This window comes from Pyxicephalus adspersus, chromosome Z (assembly GCF_032062135.1).
Source record: "Pyxicephalus adspersus chromosome Z, UCB_Pads_2.0, whole genome shotgun sequence".
Classification (NCBI taxonomy): domain Eukaryota; kingdom Metazoa; phylum Chordata; class Amphibia; order Anura; family Pyxicephalidae; genus Pyxicephalus; species Pyxicephalus adspersus.
In genome coordinates this window covers 10295629-10317445 of record NC_092871.1, presented here as the reverse complement: position 1 = coordinate 10317445, position 21817 = coordinate 10295629, and the positions used below count along the sequence as shown (strand labels likewise).

At 40.0% G+C, this 21817-nt stretch overlaps 1 protein-coding gene across 4 annotated transcripts in view; it reads left to right on the top strand.

Annotated features, from left to right (window-relative positions):
* The window catches only part of ATF6B (activating transcription factor 6 beta), a 28174-nt gene extending 6673 nt beyond the window's left edge, over window positions 1-21501 (top strand). For 3 of the 4 annotated variants that reach the window (XM_072431860.1, XM_072431859.1, XM_072431858.1), the window contains 14 exons: window positions 54-129; window positions 2805-2887; window positions 3452-3584; window positions 4412-4585; window positions 8020-8153; window positions 8326-8511; window positions 10032-10123; window positions 11817-11972; window positions 12782-12889; window positions 13578-13665; window positions 13755-13828; window positions 14066-14177; window positions 14257-14341; window positions 15690-21501. In XM_072431860.1, coding sequence (XP_072287961.1) covers window positions 54-129; window positions 2805-2887; window positions 3452-3584; window positions 4412-4585; window positions 8020-8153; window positions 8326-8511; window positions 10032-10123; window positions 11817-11972; window positions 12782-12889; window positions 13578-13665; window positions 13755-13828; window positions 14066-14177; window positions 14257-14341; window positions 15690-15898 — 1710 coding nt within the window. In that variant the 3' untranslated portion in view covers window positions 15899-21501. The remainder of the gene's footprint in view (window positions 1-53; window positions 130-2804; window positions 2888-3451; window positions 3585-4411; window positions 4586-8019; window positions 8154-8325; window positions 8512-10031; window positions 10124-11816; window positions 11973-12781; window positions 12890-13577; window positions 13666-13754; window positions 13829-14065; window positions 14178-14256; window positions 14342-15689) is intronic. The other variant, XR_011923604.1, reaches the window with a different exon arrangement.
* The last annotated feature ends 316 nt before the right edge of the window (window positions 21502-21817 follow it).

Below are 21817 nucleotides of genomic sequence, written 5' to 3'. Positions count from 1 at the left end.
CTGAAGGTCGTTTCCTGTGCTTCTTGTCTATATCATATCTTCTGTATCCACAGTATGACAGCCAGATGGATGTGGAGTCATGTTCCCTGTCCTCGTCTCTGGATGAGATCCACAGCGTAAACTTGTCAGGTGAGATTAGTTATGTAACTCCATTGACATTCCACTTAGAGAAATCAAAGTGAGACTAAATTATGTTTAATAAAGGAACAGTGTGCATGAACCTAAATGTTATGTAAAGGAGATCTGCATTGTATTCGCAGGTGTATACATAAAAAAAAAAAATAAATCACAATAAAGTCCCCCTTGAGTTTTAAAGAAGAATTAGGCTACCGACTACAATACTTAGTTCCTCTTAAAAGCGGCCCCCCCCTGAACTCCACCTCTGCAATACCTTAACCTTTTGATGACTCCAGACCCCAATGGATTTTCCAATATGGTCCCATATCCCCTTTACTTGACTGTCCAAATAATTATCACCATTCCTTATTTTCGTTGCCGGTATGACTTCCAAATATGTCAACAACTTGAATTTGCTGTACGTTAGATTTGGATAGCTAGGAAAAGAACATGACATAAAATCATAAGCATTGATAACGTTATCATATTTATTACAAAAAGCAAAATTAAAAAATGTAAAATGACAAATATAAAATTATTTTACAATTTAACTTTGATTCACCTATTTTAGATTATAAACCAATAATTTTATTTCTTACAATTGAGTATTTTTTTTTTAAGTTTTTCAATATGGAGACCACATAACACAGACTTTCATTAACTACCTGGGCGTTTCACTGATGTCTAGATTTCTGTACCAAAAGACGTTTTTCATGAACGTCTACACGAACCTTGGGTGTTCTATTTCTTTCCGTACTTCCATGCAAAAAGCATTACATTTTTTCATGGAAATTTATTTTAGATTGTAGGCTATAATTCTTAGGCATGACTCACAGACATATGTCTAAAATTTAATAAATTTAATAATAAACTTAAAAAAAAATTTTTTAAAACATTTAAAAAAAAAAAAATCTTTAAAAAAAAAAAAAAAGTGTATAATGCAATGTAAATGTACAGTAGCTTATATAATATTATATATATATAATACAATTTTATTATGATTGTCATTTTGTATGACAATCGGATTGCACTGTAAGACGTGTTTCTATTTTTACCTACCCCACGCCTGGGGTAACCGATAGTAGCAAGTTTTCTTACCCCGAACCAAGCGCGGGCTAACCGCCCAGGGGGTTAATCTAGTGAGATATTTGTTGTTGTGCAATCAAAGCATAGAATCGGGGTACAGTTACAGACGAAGCTACTCGCACGTCATCGGACACATCAAGTCAATTTCTCCACTTTGATTTCAGATTTAATAATTTACCCAAGTATAAAATAATACAATAAATACTGGTACCCAGAGATTGAGTCCCATACCCCCAGCATTTGGTTCCCATACCCCCAAGAGGTATGGATATCCCTGGTTAAGAACCCCTGCGCTAGGCTATGTTCCCTGGTGTTTTCCCCAGACTATTTTCAATGGGCACACCACCCAGCAAGAGCTTGGGCTGAGCTTTGTGTAGAGAGAGCTGCCAGTGAGTATAGGCAGCCTGCCAGCTGGGGCATAATAGAAAGACTATGAAAAAACATTGCAAACTAAGGGGGGAGGGTATTAAAAAAGATGGAACAAAGTATAGGGGGCAGTAGAAAGGGGTTTCAATTTATAGGGGTTACTGGACACGTATGGCACAAACAACTGGAAAGACTAAACTTGTTGTGTGTTATCGTGCCCGCTTTTGGACCACCTGGCTACAGCTTCCTCCCTTTCAGCTAAAGATATATCTGGAGAGGACATGCTTCTCTCACTAGTCCTGACTTAATAAAGCTCTCCAAGGCTGGAGAAGATACACTTTCATCAGTGAACCTGGGCGATACAGCAAACCTGGAATGCATTTCTTCAAAGTCATTAGCTATTTGCTAGCAAATATTTTGAATCCTGGACCTTTCCAGGTTTGCTGGATCCCCCAGCTTCACTGATGAAAGTGTATTTTCTACAGTATTGGAGAGCTTTATTAATTGGGCTGAATGCCTCTAGCTATCAAATGCTGCGTTGTGAGTGACTGAATGGCTGACAAGGTGCCAGCCACGTAGGGTTGCGTGATCCCAAAAGCAGCTGTGTACCTGCCTTTATTCTTCCAACTTAATCATGCCCAGCTCTCCTTATTATACGAAGAGGTATCCTGTAACATGTAGGAAATGTATGCAGTGAGGAACATTCAGGGGCTAATTGTATTTATAATGGAGAGTGGATATTGCTGCACTATTTACCCTGCAGACCATTTCATTTATAAAAAAGGGGCTGCATGAGGCTCCGTGGGGTTCCCAGTCAAATGACTGGACTCCCTTCCCAACAGTTTTATTTTTATGTTTACATTTATTTTTACTGCACTCTGCTGGCTGTAAAGTCCCAAAGCTATTGCAGACTTCCTAACAATCCTTTTCATATCGTCCTACCTCTTAGTTTGCTTATTGGAACAGGTAAAAGATTTAGATATATAGTAATAACACCCATTAAATCAATTATGGATTTATGGAAAATAATAGGATTTGCAACTACCACCCATATTAGTATTAGAACTTGTTAGTCCCCAGATTTAATGAGCAATTCCTATCATTCAATTTTTTGCACCCTGGAAATATAATTTGTGTGCGCGGTTCATTAGCATTATTTTAATATTTTCAGATGACATACAAATACAATGGCCGCTGCGAATATAATATTGACATGTCATTTTCTGTTTCTTTAGATCTCTTGGTAAAGACAGAACCAGCTTCCCCCTTTTCTTCATCATCATGTGACTCCTCATCCTCCTGTGATGGTCCATACACAGTAAGTGCTGCTTTCCTCTTACAATGTATTGTAGGAAATAATACTGCAAACTGGAAATCAAGCTTGTTTTATTACTTGCAGACTCTTGTGATTAAATCAGATTAATGGTTGAGAGAAGAACATAAAAACTCCTGTTCATACCTTATGAACCAGCATCTCTGTGTTCTGCTTACTGTCCTATGAACACCTATCTCGGCTTTCCTTATATTATTATTATTTTATTATTACACAGTATTTTTTTAGCGCCAACATATTACGTAGTGCTGTACAAAGCCCATAGTCATTTAACAAAACGAGCTCACAATCTAACTTCCCTGCCTCAGTCTTTAATACCGTCCAAGGTCAAATTGGGGAAAAGCCAATTATCAAACTGCATGTTTTTGGAATATGGGAGGAAACCCTTGCAAACACGGGGAGAACCTGCAAACTGCATGCAGATGCAGTGTCCTGGCCGAGATTCGATCCTGGGACCCAGGGCTGTAAAGACCGGAGTGCTAACCTAAAAAATGCTTGTTGAATAGTTTACTTATTGTTAATGTTGTTGCTTTCCTCTGTTATACACAGCCATCTACCGGAGGTATCGGTACCTCTGTGAAATTAGAGCTGCCACCATCTCCTCCATGTCAAACTCTGGATTCACCGACCACCTCCTGCAACACATTACAGATAACTCTCCTCCCCGTGTCCCCAGCCACAGGTGAGACTCTTTGTGTTGTGATAGTACGGAGAATGTGCATTTGTAAAGCCTATTTTTTGGCAGAAATACACTTTCATTACTGCCTTAGTGCTGCTTTCATACTGTTTAGGAAGGGTTAGCTCTGCCAGTCAGTGGTTTATTTGAATTTAGAGGACGTCAGGCGGTACTGAGTAGAAGCTGTGTGCAGATACAGTATATAAATGACCAGTCACCAGCACTGCCTGTGTTCTGCCTGCAGCTGCTACTGACATACCATGCAATGTTCTGCACTGTATCTGTGTGGAGGGTGGAATTATGGTGGAATTAAGCACAGATCCATAGAATGGATGAAGCAGAAGCTGGGGGATCTGTGTTCTGGAGGTTCCAAGCTTTCTCCCCAGTAAGAAGAAAATTGAGCAGCCCCAAATCTAACTGCAGTCATCTGAGACTTGTAGTGTAAGGTAGCAGGTCCCACACTCATAAATCCTTGGTTTGTGTAGGTAATACTGATAGAGCTTTTGACAAATTACTTGCTGAAGTATTAAGATGGGTGTGGAGACTGCCTATGGAGAAAAAATAGAATAGAATACATGTAGGGTATGTAGGGGGATCATGTGATTTATTTCGGGAACGCATTGCCTACCGTTGCTTCCTTATGAAAGATTTGTCATTTTAGCCCTCTGTGTATGGGTAGAGCATAAGTGAAGGTCTTGTAGCACATCTTTGGGAAGCAATTTGCTTGTCTCCTCAGAGGATGAGACTCTAGTATAAGAATCAGTAACAGATGTGCAGCTTTTATAAAAGGATCCTTTGATCATATACTGTAACTTCTGTTCTTCCTCTTTCAGCTACAGCTGGATGTCTCCCTAAATCCAACAGTTTCCTGTCTAAGAAACCAGCGTTACAACCCAGACCTGCTCCAGGGACCAAACCAGCCCCTTCCCCAAACTCTGCACCTCATGCTATTATCCTGCACCCAGTGACCAACTCCCCTCCAGCACCAAGTGCACCCAACCTCACAGGTACGCTTTGCCCTTCTCAGATTTGCTGAGCACAACTATTTTACCTTCCAAAGAAGTTGCATAGCCATTGTAGTGATTTGCACACATTGGCAGCACCCGAATCCCCATGTATTTTGCTATATACTCTCTCCTTATAGCTTCCTGCTTCTCTGCAGGCGTTGCTGGCGATGTCACATAATAGAAGAGAACCAATGTCCCCTTTCCCCTACAATCATGTGACCACATTTGGGTCCAACAATGGGCACTGTCCCAGGGGAGCAGGTCACATTTTTCCCCATACACAATAATACTTCGTAGTTTTGCCATCTGTGTAGGGGTACAAAAACATGTTCAGTCCTTACATTAAATTTATGCTGGATACAGGCATTGCCCCTCCTGATTTGCTCATGACTGCCTACTTCTTTTGTGTAGAAAATGAATGCGTAGGACTTTAAAGATGTCATCAGTTCTCCAGCAGGTGTCACTATTGCTGTTAATATTTTTGCACGTTTGGAAACGTAAAACCAAGAAAGTTTTGGTGAAAGATGCAGGTGTATCATGAAGGTCACCAATTCACAAGTGTGGTGAGAAAAGGAGAGGAGCCCTTGTGAGGTGGTGGTGTGTAGTTGCTGAGAGCAGAGTGAAGTATAGGCGTCAGGTGTTTTCAAGGGCATGTAAAGTTCAGTGAATAATGGAGACAGGAACACTGGTGAGGCTCAGTGTTGAGCTTGAGCAGACGTTTGGGTCAGGATGGGGTGTGTGGAAACAAAATAATGAAAGTGCAGTGGAAGGGTAGCAGAACATGGGAAACAATGGGGGTCAAGTTCTGTAGGGTGGCAGTTGCTGGCACAGTGGTGAAAAAGAATGCAGGAGTGGTGGTGAAAGGGAGGGGAAGGAGAGGGGTGGGTTTGGACATAAAGGTGCAGAAACTGTAAGATCCAGGGGCAGCTGGAGCAATATATAGGGCACAATCGTGGAAGGGGGAGGTGCTGGCAGGGGGTTTGGATTATAAGGGAAACAGCACTAAAGTCACAATTTCTGCAGCTCACAGCCTGCTTCCAAGTGAGTAGCTATGGCTCCACAAGCTAATTCGGAGCAGTAAAAACGTCACCATAGTTTGATTCTGCTGTCCAGTGCAATCCAAAGTTTCTCTAAGTTAGTCCGATATATCCCCTCTCTTCCCCAGCTCCATACGAGTGTATGAGGACATTTGTGACAAGGGGTGGGTTCATTACTTGTATATGTCAGCATAGGGCATTACAGAAGGAGGATGAGCAGTACATATCCTCAAAGGACAACAATGTCTGCTTACATAATCTGGCAGTACTAGGTCCCCTTTAAATATTGAGTTTACAATATGGCACCTATTTTGAAAACATCAAGAAGAATTGGTTTTGGAATCAGTTAAGTAACTAAATTAATTGCATCCAGTTGACATTACATAAAGCATGTGACACTGCAAACTTGCTACAAAAAAAGTTTACTGCTTGTTGAACTTCATGGGCCTTTAATTCTAGAACAGGAAGGGTGTAAGTCGGCCAGGAGTCCTGGGTGCTTCCCAGCAATCACTGACTTGTTGTTTATTGCTGCTGTCTGCAGTCCCTGCGCTGCTCCTGGGTAGCCTGTGCGTCCTGAGGAGATGTATTAGAGAACTCCATGAATCAGGCAAGGCCTCTGCTCCCCTGCCGGACGTTCCAGCTACTAACAAACAAGCCCCTGTATATGAATATGCTTTCCATGCAATGATTTCATTGTTGGCAGGACATTTATTGTTTGTTATTACCAAGATGCTTACTTCACCGATAGGCGGCTCCTGGCTACCCATGAGAATATCTGCTGCTCATCTCAATCATTTTTCTTAAAGCAAACCCAAGCAGAGCAAAACAGCAGGTGCACGTTAATGGAGGCCCCCCACCGTCAACACAATGAATAACTTTTTCCTCTGTTAAGCTGCCGTAAGCAAATACCAAAACCTTCATGTATGGGGAGCATGCAGTGTTTTTTCTTCTCATTGGACAGCTTTGGATCCTGATGATTGGCCATTCAGTGCTGTCATATGGAGAAAGGCTTGATGCCTGTGTTAGCTCTGTGGAGGGGAGGTGCAAGCAGTTGACTCTCCTGGTAGTTGTAAATGCTGAAGACTTAGGCTACGTACACACATCAGTTGATTCTGGTCTGATATTCACCTCAGGGTTAGTATAGGATGAGAATTTAGTGTGTACATTGTTGCTAATGGATCAGTCTCGAACAATCATAATACAGGCGAAGAGGAGAGAGCGCAGTGGAATGTTGTTCTGTCGTTCTCCCCCCTCCCCTCTCCAAAGAGCAAAATGACATTGTATGTACAGCGCTCAATTGGTCTTTTGTCATTAGAAAAGATTGTGAAAGATCCTTTCCAACGACATTTATTGAACGTGTGTATACAGCCATAGTGGCAGGAAGACAAAGGTGTTTTAACACCTGCCCAAAAATTTTTTTACACCCTTCTATTGGATGGGAGCGCTTTAATGAAAATTTTGGGGAATATGCATCACGCATTAATTGCACATGGATCACCAGGTCTACTGACTCTGGAATCTGAGTCTGGCTGCTCAGATAAACTGGGACCCTAAAACACAAATTAAAGTGGACCCTTTCCTTGTACCCCTCTTGTCTCAATAGATGGGAAAGTGACAGCTGTGGTCTGACTTGTTGCTGGAAGCAATTTCAGTTTACTTATCCTCCTGACCATTGGCTTTCTTAGTTTTGGCGTATTCCAAATTTTGTGGCCGATTTTGAAAACATGTCATCAGCCATCGACCATCACTCTTCTCTGTTAGCTATAAATAGCGTCAGCGTTGTCTCTTTCTCCGAATATTTCATCCTATGCAGCTTCTTTACTCCATGGAGAATTGTCAGCTCTGCAGGCACACTCTTTGTAGTCGCTTGCCATGTATGTCAGCGGAGGGAATAGTCTGGCTTGGCCTGGGATCCGCTGTTTACACACAGATGTTTCTGTTTATTATATTGCTCATTCATTTACTAGCTGATTAGATTAGTTTGGCTGTTCTGCGTTCCACGTGCCTGCTGAAACTGATCACGAGTTTCAGATACATTTTTCACGTCTTTTGGGTGGGCCGCTCTCTGGCCTGTTCATTGTCAAGGCACTCGTGACATGAAGGAACATTTTCTCGCATGCTTAGGTAACGGCAACCGTTCACTGTGAATTTGCAATGTTCACCACGTTCTCCCTCGCACAAATTTACCTTTTTGCTTGGTCCCAGTTCACCTGGTTAGAGCTAGCTTGTGCTTCATGACTAACTTCTCCTCTGCATTTAGGCCTGGCAATTGACAGTTTGGGAGGAAGGGAAAAGTCATATGTGTTCTTTTTACTTTTCTGTGCAGGGGATGAATGTAAAAGAAGAAAACTCTCCTTCAGCCCAACCTGATCTGTCTCTCATTTGTTCCCTGTGCAGCCTCCCCGTCTGTGTTGATGCCTCAGCTCCTTACAATACAAAATGGAGCAACCACAACATCGCCTGTTAAATCAGAAGCCAAGACCATTGTGCCTGCCCCGAGTACTGGCAAAAGCAGTCCCACAGAGGTGGACGTAAGTATTAAAGAAGGGGGTAATGCATATCCAGGAGCACATTTTTACTGTATCGCAGCTTGGCAGTCCATAAATGTACAATTTAATACACTCACTGTGTATAGGCCTTATGGTTTATGATTATGCTTCTGCTATAACTATAATAGATATGTGATTCTACCTTCCCCCATAGCCTAAGCTCTTAAAACGACAACAGCGCATGATCAAGAACAGAGAGTCGGCATGCCAGTCTCGAAGAAAGAAGAAGGAATATGTGCAGGGTCTGGAGGCTAGACTGCAGGAGACAGAGAGACAGCTAGAGAATGCTCGCCGAGAGAATAGAGAACTCCGAGAGACAGTGCAGCATCTAATGAGAGAGGTATTTAGAGAGCTTGTGTTCTTTAAAATCATTAAACAGACCTGTAGGATTATCAACATTACCAAATCACAATAATACCATAGGCCCTGCCATGACTACAGACCATTGATCCCTCTAGCTCCATAAGGCTCTATTTTAAAAAAAGTGGTGATCTGATGAAAATGTCTCTCCATAGCTTTTTTCCTGATCCCTACATTTATGAAAGGGCAAATCTTTTTTCTTTTTTAAAGTTTTTCTTTAAAAATTATTACTATAGAATTTTATTTCCTCAATGATTAAAAACATACAAAACATTTCTGAGTAACAATAAATATTTTTGGAGTACATTTGTTAAACATTTATTGCTTTTCCCATTTAAACTGTCCATGAAGCGTTTTTCCCCACAAGGGCTTCCTCAGAAGGACATGTTATGATGGATATTTCAATCTTTTTATATCCTTAAATAAAGACAATCAAATACATGTAATGTTTGATTGAAACTTTTATGGTACATGATTGTTGTTAAAAAAAACCCAGGTGCATCACCCACACTCCCTTATTAAAGATTCATATTGTGAATAGTCTTTTCATCTCCAATAGATCAATGAAACATCAAATCAGATGAAATGTATTTTCAGCTGTGCGACCCTTATATTTGTTACATCTTTTTTAGTGTAAATCATCAAACCTGAATGTTGATTCCTCTTTTAAGAGTTCTCATATGTTTGTAAATTCAGCATTATCAATCACCTGTGAATGTTCTATAGTTTTCATTAATGAATTTGTTCTTAATACACATTTCATTAATTGTTAAAAGAATCACAGTTTTTTTTTCTATTAACTAATTAATTATTAATTTTATAAATCATGCATTTCAAATTTATTTTTCAGTTGTATAAATTGTACCTCCCATGATAAAGTTGTTCATTTTGATACCAATTAATTAAATCTCTGTTCATTACCAGTCATGATTAACAAGATGCCTTTATCAATTCATACATTTCACAAAGATAGCAGGAGTTTCAATTTGTCAATCCTCTTATTTTTAACAAATAATGTGTTATTAATTTATTATCAATACATGATAAATTGAGTAAATTTCCTTTAATTTATGTAGTTTATGTAATTAGTAATCATGACTACCACCCAAAGGACCTCTTGCCTTTGTTATCATTGTATTGAATAAACACACATGTTTATAGAGTGAAACAGCCTTTAGAGAGATAGTTCTTTTAACACAGAGATAAATGATTGATTGATGCACCCTAATTAATCAGATTGGTGATCAGATGCTCTTGTAACTTAAATGGAGTATCAGTAAGCACATTTTTTAGCTGCTTATTGTCACGTTTATAAGTGGAGAAATATGAAAAAAGGCTGTTTGAAACAGAAACTTTTGTAGCCTAAGGCATTCACCACTTCCGAAGTGACAAACAGGCTGATTTATGAAAAGAAAACTGGCTATAGACATTCACATATTTACATATATCTGTGTGTGTGTTTATCCATAGACCTCTCATGCATGTTTTGTATTTCCACAGAATGCTTCGCTGCGCGGCTCCTCTGGGAACCGGAAAGTAGTATGTGTGATGGTTGTACTTCTGTTCCTTGCATTTAACTTTGGGCCCACAAGGTGAGTCAGAAGCTGCAGTCCTGTAGTATTATTCTCATCTGTACTCTGACTTGTTGTGTAATGGTGAAAACACTAATGAATGCTTAAAAACTCCTCACCTTCCCAGAACAAGCTCAGTGTAATATGACTAAATGATCTGAATAAATGAAAACCTTCAGGCATTTTGCTTTCCAGACACGTTTTCCTTGAAAACATTGTGTATCATTAGGCATTACGCCAAGTCCCTTACTTCTGTGCTGGATCATGTTCCAGCATCAGTTTTTTTCTGCTGTCTTGTTCATGTAGTGATAATCAGCTTTTATTACTTACAGTGACACCATCACAGGCTTTTAAAATTCTTGCAAGGCAGGCAGCTTATCTTCCAAGAGTACTTTCTTTATATACAGTGGCCCTGATGGGCAGGATACACTTTCATCAGTGAAGCTGAGTGATCCAGCAAACCTGAAATGGATCTTGTCCAGGATTGAAAACATTTGCTAACAAATAGCAAGAAATCTATTTCAGATTTGCTGAATCACCCAGCTTTACTGATTAAAGTACCGTATTTTTCGGACCATAAGACGCACCGGACCATAAGACGCACCAGTTTTTAGAGAAGGGAAATGAAGAAAAAAAAGATTCTGAAACAAATAGTGTCCTAAATTATTTTATGTGCATTAAAAACCAACATCACAGTCATAAACACATGTAATCAACACTGTAAAGTAAACAGCAGCATTTAGAACCATTATTAACAAATAAAGTCAGCAAAAGACAAAATTACTGCCATTGATTGTCCCCTTCTGATCACTATATGCAATGATTGTCCCTATCTGATCACTCTATGCAATGACTGTCCCCTTCTGATCACTCTATGCCATTGACTGTCCCCTTCTGATCACTCTATGCAATGATTGTCCCCTTCTGATCACTCTATGCAATGATTGTCCCTATCTGATCACTCTATGCAATGACTGTCCCCTTCTGATCACTCTATGCCATTGATTGTCCCCTTCTGGTCACTTACCGGTAATTAAGTGTAGGGATCTCCGTTAGGGTAGGGATCTCTGTTAGGCAGGGATCAGCAGCTTGCTTCCTGGTGCAGAATGCCGGCTGTTACTTTCAGTTTCATTCTGCACTGCAGCCAGGAGCAGGCACGTGCTGCACAGCCAGCATCAAGGAGACACGCACACAGGAGAGGAATACGGTAAGAAACTTTTTTTTAACAGCATATGTGTAGGCTGTATTTGGACCATAAGACGCAGGGACTTTTTTCCCCCACTTCTGGGGGAAAAAAAGTGCGTCTTATGGTCCGAAAAATACGGTATATCCTCTCCAGCCTTGAAGAGTTTTAATATATCGGGTCCATAGTGTGAATCAGCTATTTGGATTCATGACAAGAGCATTATTTTGCTCATAAAAGATCAGTTTTGGAGTGAGGTGGAGACAGCTGGAGTTCTGCAGTCCACCAGAGCAGAGCTGACAACACTCTCTGGGATTTCAGTCCAAACATACACTTTACTATTTGCTTCATTTTAAAAAGTACATTTTCCATGAAATGGTTTGGCATCCCCTCCAACCTTGCCTATGATATGCTGTTCTGCAGATGTTCTTCAGGTCTGGAATACATACTGCTCCTTAAACAAATTCATGTTGGTGCTTTGTTTTCAGGTATAAAGGTATTAACAGTAAGCTGTTTTTGTTTTTCTGTCAGTTTCATACCCAGCATAAAGGAGGAACCTGTGAAAAGCCCAGAAATTTCTAGCAATGTTCGGCATTTGTTGTTTTACAAAAATGAAGATGAATCATCACAGCCGCCACAACCGAAGCTTTATAGACCGCGACCCTCTAAACCGAAAAGCACTTACAGGTAGTTGTGTTTGTTAAAGCAGAATTTCAGGGAAATAATATAATAAATATACTATACTATAGTTTTACTAGGAAAATTAATAAATGAAAAATAAAACATGTTTTAGCACTTATTGACCAAAAAGGAGAGATCACACCTATGTATGTAGCTGCCATTGGGATATTCTTTATGGCTTACTACACAAGCATATTTGCTGCCAGTTTTATGTATTTAATTGGAGGTTCTAAAACATGGCAAGCGTGTGCATTATGTTGTTCCTTCTGGTTTGAAAGCAGAGCCCTTTCTCCCTGTAAAAGAATTGCTTTTATCTTTAGCACTGATCAGCAGGACCAACCAATGTATTGTGAAATGTAAAACAAAAAAAAGTATATATATCTTTAGCGGGAGTAGCTGATTGCAATATATTTTTCCTGATTTTGAATAAATTGCCATGTTTTGTAACATACCTAACTTTGGTTTTAAAATCAAAGGGACAAATCATTGAGTAAATTAAGCTCTTTATATCTCTAGATGTATAAAATTTGTTTTATAATATACAGATAATGAAATAAAATCTTGAAATATAAAGCCTTCAGGTTAGACAAAGTTTGTCAGTTTATTGGGATTATTGGGCAATGGAGTGGCCTACTACATAGAAAACAAAATGAGCATTTTATTGATATTTTATGGGGAAGAAAATGTTGAGGAGCATTACAGAGATAGATGGGATTTGTGACCTTTTAGCTGTTGCTCTGGCTTAATATCAGTTGCTGTGTACAATATATCTGTGGTGTGATCTGTGTTTAAGCAGTTAGATTTTTTTGTTCTAGTAACTCTAGTGGGTCGCTGGCTAATGTGAAGCACCTGATGGTCCACGATTTGGATCAGCTTTTCTTGACGTCCGACTGCAGACACTTTAATCGAACCGAGTCCCTCAGGTATGTTGCCCTTTGTTTAGAACTAGTGCCCTGGTTAAGTAGAAATCAACAGAAAGTGTGTGTGTGTGTGTATATATATGTATGTATATATGTTTGTGTGTGTGTGTGTATATATATATATATATATATATATATATATATATATATATATATATATATATATATATATATATACTCTTGCTGGGGACGTAGGTGAACTTCCATATCATGAGTGTGTTCAACAGCCCCTGTATTGTGTCCCAACATTTCAGTAATCACCCAAAAACAGCCGGGTGATCCAGGTTATCGGGTAAAGGGCCAATCACATGAGCTAAATATAGGCTACAATACCCTTAGTGTTGTCATAGTTGCATGGTTGGCATGCTTGTAAGAAAGCAACAGTTTAATTTGTTGGTAGATTTAGGAAAAGAAGAAAACGAAATATAATTTTTAATCAAATTGAATGACAAAATAGCATCTGTAGGATCCAGCCCTTGATGCCTTAAAAAACATCTTTATATGTAAAGTTTTTTCCAAGTAACTTCAAAAAACCTCTTCACCCTCTTTCTATAGCAGGTGGGGTTTTTGAATAATTCAGAGAGAAGTGGCATGCAGGAGTTTCACTTGAAAAGCCGATTTATTTTTGTTATTGTAGACCTGTTTGTTTTTACATATTTTTATATACATTTATTTTTTTTTCTAAATCAAGATTAGCTGATGAGCTCAGCTTGTGGATTCGCAGACATCAAAATGAAAGAAAGACAGGAAAACATCCTCCTAAAAAGAGGAAAACTCGGGTTAGTAGGTGAAGGGACTGCATGGAAATTGAAGATGTTAGTAGTAATAATTACTTTGTGACTGACTACTCTGCCTCTTCTTTTCACAGAATCCTCAAGTGCGGAGCAATGTAGGATTATCAGACTTGGTCCCAGCTCAGCCATCCAGAATCCATTCACATAGGTTCGCCTGCAATTTTTGTTTATCGAGTATTCAGGATTTCTTCATGCGATATAAAAACACGATTTAATCATAGTTCATAAAAAGTTACTATAAATGTATTTTTACATTGAACTACCATGTTCTTATTCTTTAACAGCTGGCCTAATCCAAGTGTTGTGCCAGCTTGTGGAGAACTGTGGATACATTTCCTTGATTCCAGTTCGCTCACAGGATATTTCCAATTGTTCTCTTTCGCAGGATAGCAAACATTCCTCTTCAGCTTTATGGTCCTCAGGAGCACAGAGATCATTTTCTGATGGACGCCATTGAGAGACGAGAAGACACCTTTTATGTGGTCTCGTTTCGGAGGGTCAGTACTGTAGCCATCTCTCCACTGTTTGTCTTCATCTCCGATTTCTTTTTTCAATGAGTGTTTTTTTTCCCTCCAGGATCACCTTCTTTTGCCAGCAATAAGTCACAACAAGACGTCACGGCCTAAAATGTCTCTGGTGATGCCAGCTTTGCCTGTGAATGGTGAGTGAGGGGTCGTTTTTTCCACCTGGCTTCTTATACTTCTTGCATTCTTCTATAGCATTCACCGCATACATTAAACCTACTGACATGTGAAATGAATAGCACTTGTCATTACAATGACATTCCAAGAGGTGCAATATATTGGGCATCAGGAAATCATGGTTGAAATTAAAGTAAAATGTAACTTATTGCCTTGGAATTATTCCTCTGGTGATGGTGTGAGACAATATGCATTTACATACCCTATTTAATGCACAGCGCTGCGTAATATGCTGGCGCTATATAAATCCTGTTTAATAATATCTGCTTGTGCATTTTTGTTTTATATGTGCGTGAAAAAGTTTTTTTTAAATTTGTACCTGAGTTTACCTGCATGGAGAAGTTAGGCATGCAATATCTCCTTCATGCTCCCCATTAGCTATCCTGACAGAGATTGCTTGTGATTCCAGGCATCCCAAAGGGGCAGATGAGCCTGGGGGAAACATTTTAAAACAAACTTGCAGCTTTGCTGATTTTTTTTACCTTTTTAGTGCCATGATGTGTGTACACATATTAGCAGTGAAAGGGTTAATTCCACCCTTACCCATTCATTATTGTTAATAAACAGTATTTATATAGCACCAACATAATATGCAGCGCTGTACATTAAGTAGGTGTTGCAAATGACAGACAGATATAGACAGTGACACAGGAGGAGGAGAAGACTCTGAAGGAACTACCAGATTCTTTCGAAAATGGAAGCACTGACTCACTGTATGTGACAGCCCTGGTCTATCACATTCATGTGTTAGTGAGTCATAGCCCTGTGTAAGATACACCTTGGACAACCTAAATCTTACCCCAAACTTCCCTTTTGCTCCTATCTGCTAAGCAGGGCAGCAAAAGAGCAAAGGTAAGGTATAAGTCTTGTTGAGGTTTGCATTTCCCTCAATGGATAAAGCACAGATTTACAGTAAGGTCCTTACTATCAAATGTTAGTAAATGTATCTCATGCACACTGATCAACAGCAGAAGTGCTGCACAAGTTGCAAAGCCTGCCAGTGACCCATGAATGTCAGCTTGGAAGACAAGTTGAGATTAATGATAAACACTGAGTTCATGAGGAAAGTTCATTATAGTAATTTTCACTGGCAGCATGCAGTCCTATTCTCTCATTGGGGCTTGGCTTTGGGAGTTGGGTATTTAGAGCGTCACATAAGCATTTGCTACCCTACCACTTTCAGTGTCCATGCCCAAGAGACCTCAAATTAAAGATATGATTGGTTGGTTTAGGAAACAAAAACATTTGTGGAGACCTTGGGCCATTTTGTATTATCTCCCTGCTAAAATGTCTGTTCTGCCCATACAGACAGCGTGTATAACAACTCCAGAGGCTACGAGACCATGATGCAGATAGACTGCGAAGTTATGGACACCAGAGTCATCCAGATAAAGTCATCTACAGTACCTCCGTCTCTGCGAGCGCCTCACAGTCCTCCCACACAGCAGGGGGCATCACGTGGGAACCTCTCCCTATATTTACAAGACCAAACGTCGTCGGAAGATGGTCAGGGCTGAGCCAGACAGAGAACGCAAGCGCTTACCACTTTTCTACAGAAACATGGAAGTGTAAATATACTTATGTATATAAGAGGATCTAGCCAGGTGTGAGAGTGAATGAGACGGGTGATTTTTCTCTAGGATTTTCGTACTACTAGAAGGCTGTGTCGTGGCCTTGATTTAGCTTTTTCCTAACGGAAAATTGCCTGAAGCAACAATGCACAATCCAGCTTTGTTTATTTTCCTGTGGCTAAAATATCTAGCTGCCTTTGTAAATTGGACATAATAGGGGAACGCTAGATAGCTGTGCACGTGTATGTGAAAAAAAAAACATGATATGCTCATTTAGTAGGATGCTATAAGGGGCAAAGATGTGCAGTTACCAGTGGCAACCAATCATCAGTGCATTCCATCAATACATCTGATTGGTTGGTCTGGAAGACTGCACATTCCACTTAGCGGTTTTATAAGCTTTACAAGTCTGTCGATCAAGGCAAGCATCGGTTATCTATAGCAAACAATCAGCTTTCATTTTTTGTTGCTGGTGCAGCTCTGGAAAACCAGCTGCATTGAACTACTGCACCTATTCTTTTATTTAGGCTCTCTGTGCCGCCTTATTCAGTGAGACTGTTCGTGCGCATGTATGTAGCAGCGGGTGATGTGAAAAAAGGGGAGTGCAGACATCACAATGTCATCTTCCAGTAGATGATGGACATCAGGTATATGTGAGGACCCCCCTGGTATTTCAGGAAATCTCAGAAAAAAAGTAAAGTATTTCAGCATGCCGTTGTTTAGATGTGGTGGCTGATTTATTTATTTTTTTAAATTAAACTAGTTAACCCCCCCCCTTATATAATACTTTTGAGGAGAGGAATATGTGTTTGTATTCTCGTCCTAGGAATATGTGAGGAATATGTGTTTGTATAATATATATATATATATATATATATATATATATATATATATATATAGTGAGCGTGGGGGACAGAAAATGTTATTTGCAAGGTAGAAATAAAGGACAAATAGCCTGAAAGAAAACTAATGCAGCCACCATATCTAAGGACTAGTAAGCAAATGTGTTTTGTTTTGGATATGGGTTCTCCAGCAGGAAATGGGGAAAGTCCATCAGTGGAAGTATAAAGACTGGCAGCAGGCACTGCATCCTCTGTTGGGAGGTGAAAGAAAGTAAAATACAAATGAATAGAAAATATACCTTCCCTTGGTTTCTGCACTAGGGTAATGTAAAAATCCTTCTCACTGAGTGTCCCAAAGTCCAGCCCAATACAAAGGCTGGAACTGGATCATAACATTAAACTCATCCAGACACCTGTGGAGGGGGGGTATATTTTATATAACACAATGGGTGTTATGATGCATGTTTTTTTATTTTCATGAGGCAATTTATATAAAAAAGGGAGGGGGTCCTAATCCAAAAAGTGGACCTTGCACTGAAAGCTTTTACATTTTACATAGCTTTCTACATTTTTTAAGAAGGCCATTGTCTGTGAAAAGGAGTTCTGCATAACTATAGCTCATCAGAGTGTTGTATCTGGGCTGCATAATCCAGGGTACTTATGTCCTTTTCATGCACTCTGTTGTTTTCTTTGTTTAATGTTATTCAAAAACCAGTCAGTGTCACCTTTATAAAGCTTGCCTTTGTAACAAGGTAAAGGGAAGATGAAAAGAGGGCAGCCCCTGTATTGTGACCCAACCCAACTGTTTTTGTGTGGTTACTGAAAAGTGCCAGGTGGTGCGTCCGACTTGGGAAAACACTACATTCCAAACCACGGGGATTAATGTAGTGATGTGTCCCCCTTTACATCTATAAAGATCTCCACTCTTTTGGGAAGGGTTTCCACAAAATGTAGCAGAATGTCTGTCGGAATTTGTACCTTCCCAGCCAAAAGAACATTTGTAAGGTCAACGTATAATGTTGGATAAGAAGACTTGGCTCACAATTGGAATTCCATTTCATTTTAAAGCAGAACTAAGACTGCGGTACTCATCTGGCCCTGTTCCATTGCAGGGCGCTGACATCTTCTATTACTGAAAATGATTTTTTGCCATCTTGATTGGCCGGGCAGGGATTACATAAATCCCGCACAAGCATTCAGTGGTTTATTCATTTCCGGCAAGTGCAAGGGAAGCAGAGATTGCATGCACAGCTCAGTGAAATTTGACAGCTGAGAGGTGGTTAGGCTGATCAGAACAGTTATTGCAGAAGAGAGCATTCCTTGTCACTTTCTACTTTATTATGGACCCATCTGAGCACAATTGTATACAAAATGTTTAAAGTGAGACCTTAGTTTCACTTCAAAGTTGTTTCAGTGTTTAACCCAGACATTTTTTTAAGCTGGGTGGGAAGAAATTGTAGGCGGGTGGCACCCCCTGTATTGTGACCCAACTCTTCAGTAACCACCCAAAAACAGCCGAGTGGTTACTGAAAAGTGCCCGGTGGTGCGCCCGTATAAACGGGCTGGGGAGAACACTGAAGTTTACTGGAGTTGAGGTCTGGGATCTGGGATGTCAAATTCCTCCACACCAAATTAAAGAAGCCATGCTTTGAGGAGCTGGCCTGTGCGTGATTATGCTGGATCAGAATAATGGCCTTACCTACCATGTGGTAGGTATTCATTTTGAAGGGTGTCCAAAAACTAAAGTGTTCTTGACTCAAATTATAGTGACACTGGACCGCGCAATTAGCACTTCTTCCATTGCAAGAAGAGGAGAACAAAACATGAGGCCCTGGAGCCTCTAGCTGTGCATACATAATAGGGGAAGGGGTGCTGGGTAAGTTTGGTGTTCTACTTCCCAGTCTTCGGCTTCTTATGCCACACACAGGGTTCTCTTCACCTTTTCAGTAGCTATGGGGGGTTCCCTAGTAATCAGACTTTACTAATGCAATAACATTTCGGTTACACTATAAGTGCAGCATTTCACTCATTGGGAATCATTTAACCTCTGAGCATGCAGAGGACATCTTTAGAGACAAACATTGCAGCTCTGGAAAAATTTGAAACTTTTGCATATAACACAAGGTTGGTCCCTTCATTTGTGACCATCATCTTTTAGGCTGCGTGCACACGTTAGATTTTTGTTGTTGGAAAGGATCTTTCACGCTTCAATTCAATTTCAAAAGACTGAACCATGCATGAATGAGGGCTGTATATACAGCACCATTCTGCCCTATGGAGAGGGGAGGGGAGAGAACGACAGAGCGCCACCCCGCTACTCTCCTTCCCCTTCACTTGCATTGTGGTCACTTGTTGTTGGTGGATCTGCCAGGGCAGATCCATGATTGACATCAGACAGCCCTTGTACGCACGTCAGTTTCTCGTCAGATACTAGCCCTGAAGCGGTAATGGGACGAGAATCATCTGACGTGTATATGTAGCCTTAGTGTTCCCTCTACTTCTATAGTTATGGTCACCTATGATTGGAGGAAATTTATATGATTGTGATATTTATAATTCGCCTTTGGAAGATTTCCGTCCTTAACTGTAGCATTTTGTCATTGCCTTTCAAAGGAAAACCCTTGACGTATTTAAAGCCTTTTTAGGTAAAATCTCTCTGCTTTTAACTTCATCTTTAACTTATATCTATTATTTATATTCTGTGTAAATGCGTGTTTTATTTATATTACTTAAAGTGGACCTGTCACTAAAATGGAAGGTAGGCTTACTCAGGCCGGTCCCCCACTGCCCAAATCTGCTATTGTATGTAAGTAAAATAATGTACGGGTAAAGAAGGAAAGTAAAATGATACCTACCTTACCCCAACCTTCCACCCGCTGCACCTAGGCAGGGAGGATCGCCCTTTAGGGTAGAGCCCTAATTCACCCTGCAATGCTGGAGACAGGGGTAACGTACGTATAACAATAATTTCCTTCTATGACAGGTACACTTTTACCTTGCATTTAATAGGTGATTTAGGGAGGGGGCCCTGCCTGTGTAAGATTCATTTTAATGCGTATATATAAATAAAATGTGAACATGTATACATGTGGATATAAATATGAATATATGGCTGTACATTCCTAAAGCTAAAAAAAAATACTTGGGCTAAAGGGAAAGTTTGACACATTAAAACTAGAGAATTATTGCCTTATTGTTATGTAATGAAGGGAATTGCAATGTAATGCAAAGTTGAAGAGGTTCTCCATTTTTTTTCGATGAAGTGCTGTTACGTGATTTACAGTCCTCAGTCCTTAGAAGCCAATATTCCTGATAAGGGCAAAAAACCCTGATGTGCACAGAAAACCTCCACTTACAAATGAAGTGTAAATGTAATATATTGGTTAAAAAGATGCAACCTAACAGTGTGGATCACTGCTGAGGCTTTAATTGTGTCATGTAACCCCATCATATTATCAGATTTGTATTACATGACAATGAGTTCCTTTTGGCAGGGAGTTGGTGATGTCAATATGGCTGCTGTTTTATTGCAATCACCGTTACAGCCAATGGAAAGTGGGGATTTATTTTCAGAATGCTGGCTATAGTCATGGAATGGTTTGCTACAGATGGGGAATGAAGTACCTTGAAATAACTGCAATAGGGTCACATTGGGCTGTATAAAATCTGGAGCTATAGATGAAATCAGTGATAAGTACCAGTAAATAAGTTCAGGGTTAGAGAATGCGCTGCAGTGAATCAACACAGAGAACTGAATAGGCATCTGTGGCAGCAGCTCCCATTACAACCAATCCATCCCAACATCCTGCTGGTTATTAGTTTCATACAGCCCTTAGCTTTTCAATGGAAGTCATTGGGCTCTTCAGGTCTGGAGAAGGTTGACCATCATAACCTGGGTTAGCCAGCAAACCTGCAATGGATTTAATCCTGGATTTAAATGAAATCCATTCCATGTTTGCTGGATCACCCAGGTTCTCCAATGAGTCAGCCTTCTCCAGTTTGTGGGAGCTTTAATAAATCGGGCTGAAGTCTGTAGCACTGAATAGCCCTCAATCTTGAGTTGGTTAACTCCTGGAGAATCTCTTCACTGGAAACGGTGTGTTGTAACCCGTAGCAACAAATCCGACACTTTCAATCATTGTGAAAGGGACAGTTCTTTTAAAAAAGATTTTTGATAATCATCAATGATTTTGTTTTTTTATACTCAATGCTTGCTTGCATGTCTGTGGGATTAGGCACTGAACACATGCAATATATTTTTAAAAGGATTCGCTTCACTGAACTTTTTTATTATGAAGGATACAACCAAAGTAAATGGAGAAGGAATCCGGGATCATCAGGACAGCCAGTCACTTAGCAATTTCTGATGATAAGCTCAGAAATGGCAGCCTCAATGTTTTTTTCTACAATCTGATTTCTGATTGGTTGCTCCGGGTTCCCCTGCACCAACATTGCTGAAATGATTTGTGTCCTTAATTTGCTAGGGTTTTATATATTTGTACATTTGATGCACCAGAGGATTGGTATATGAAGTGCTTTTTTATTTTTTTTTATTTTATTTTATGGAAGTGAATGTGAGAATTGTGTGTTTGTGTGAGCGAGAGAGGGGGTACTGCAGGGTACAGAATTCTGTTTTAGTTGCTGTCATTTCTTTGTATTTTGTTAATTTGATTCCTATTTTATAATAAATATTGAACAATTAAAAAATTGTCTTGGTTATTTTCCAACAGTAGCAAGATTATGAGTATACTGTGTTGTGGGATGACTGGAAGACTCCAATACTGTGCTGCGGGGTGATAGGGACACATTCTTATACTGTCTGCGGGGTGATGGGAGACTCCTATACTGTGCTTGGGGGGTGATGGGGACACTCCTTAACTGTGCTGTGCGATGACTGGAAGACTCCAATACTGTGCTGCTGCGGGGTGATGGGGATACATTCTTATACTGTGCTGCGGGGTGATGGGGAGACTTCTATAATATGCTGTGGGGTGATGGGGAGACTTCTATACTGTGCTGCGGG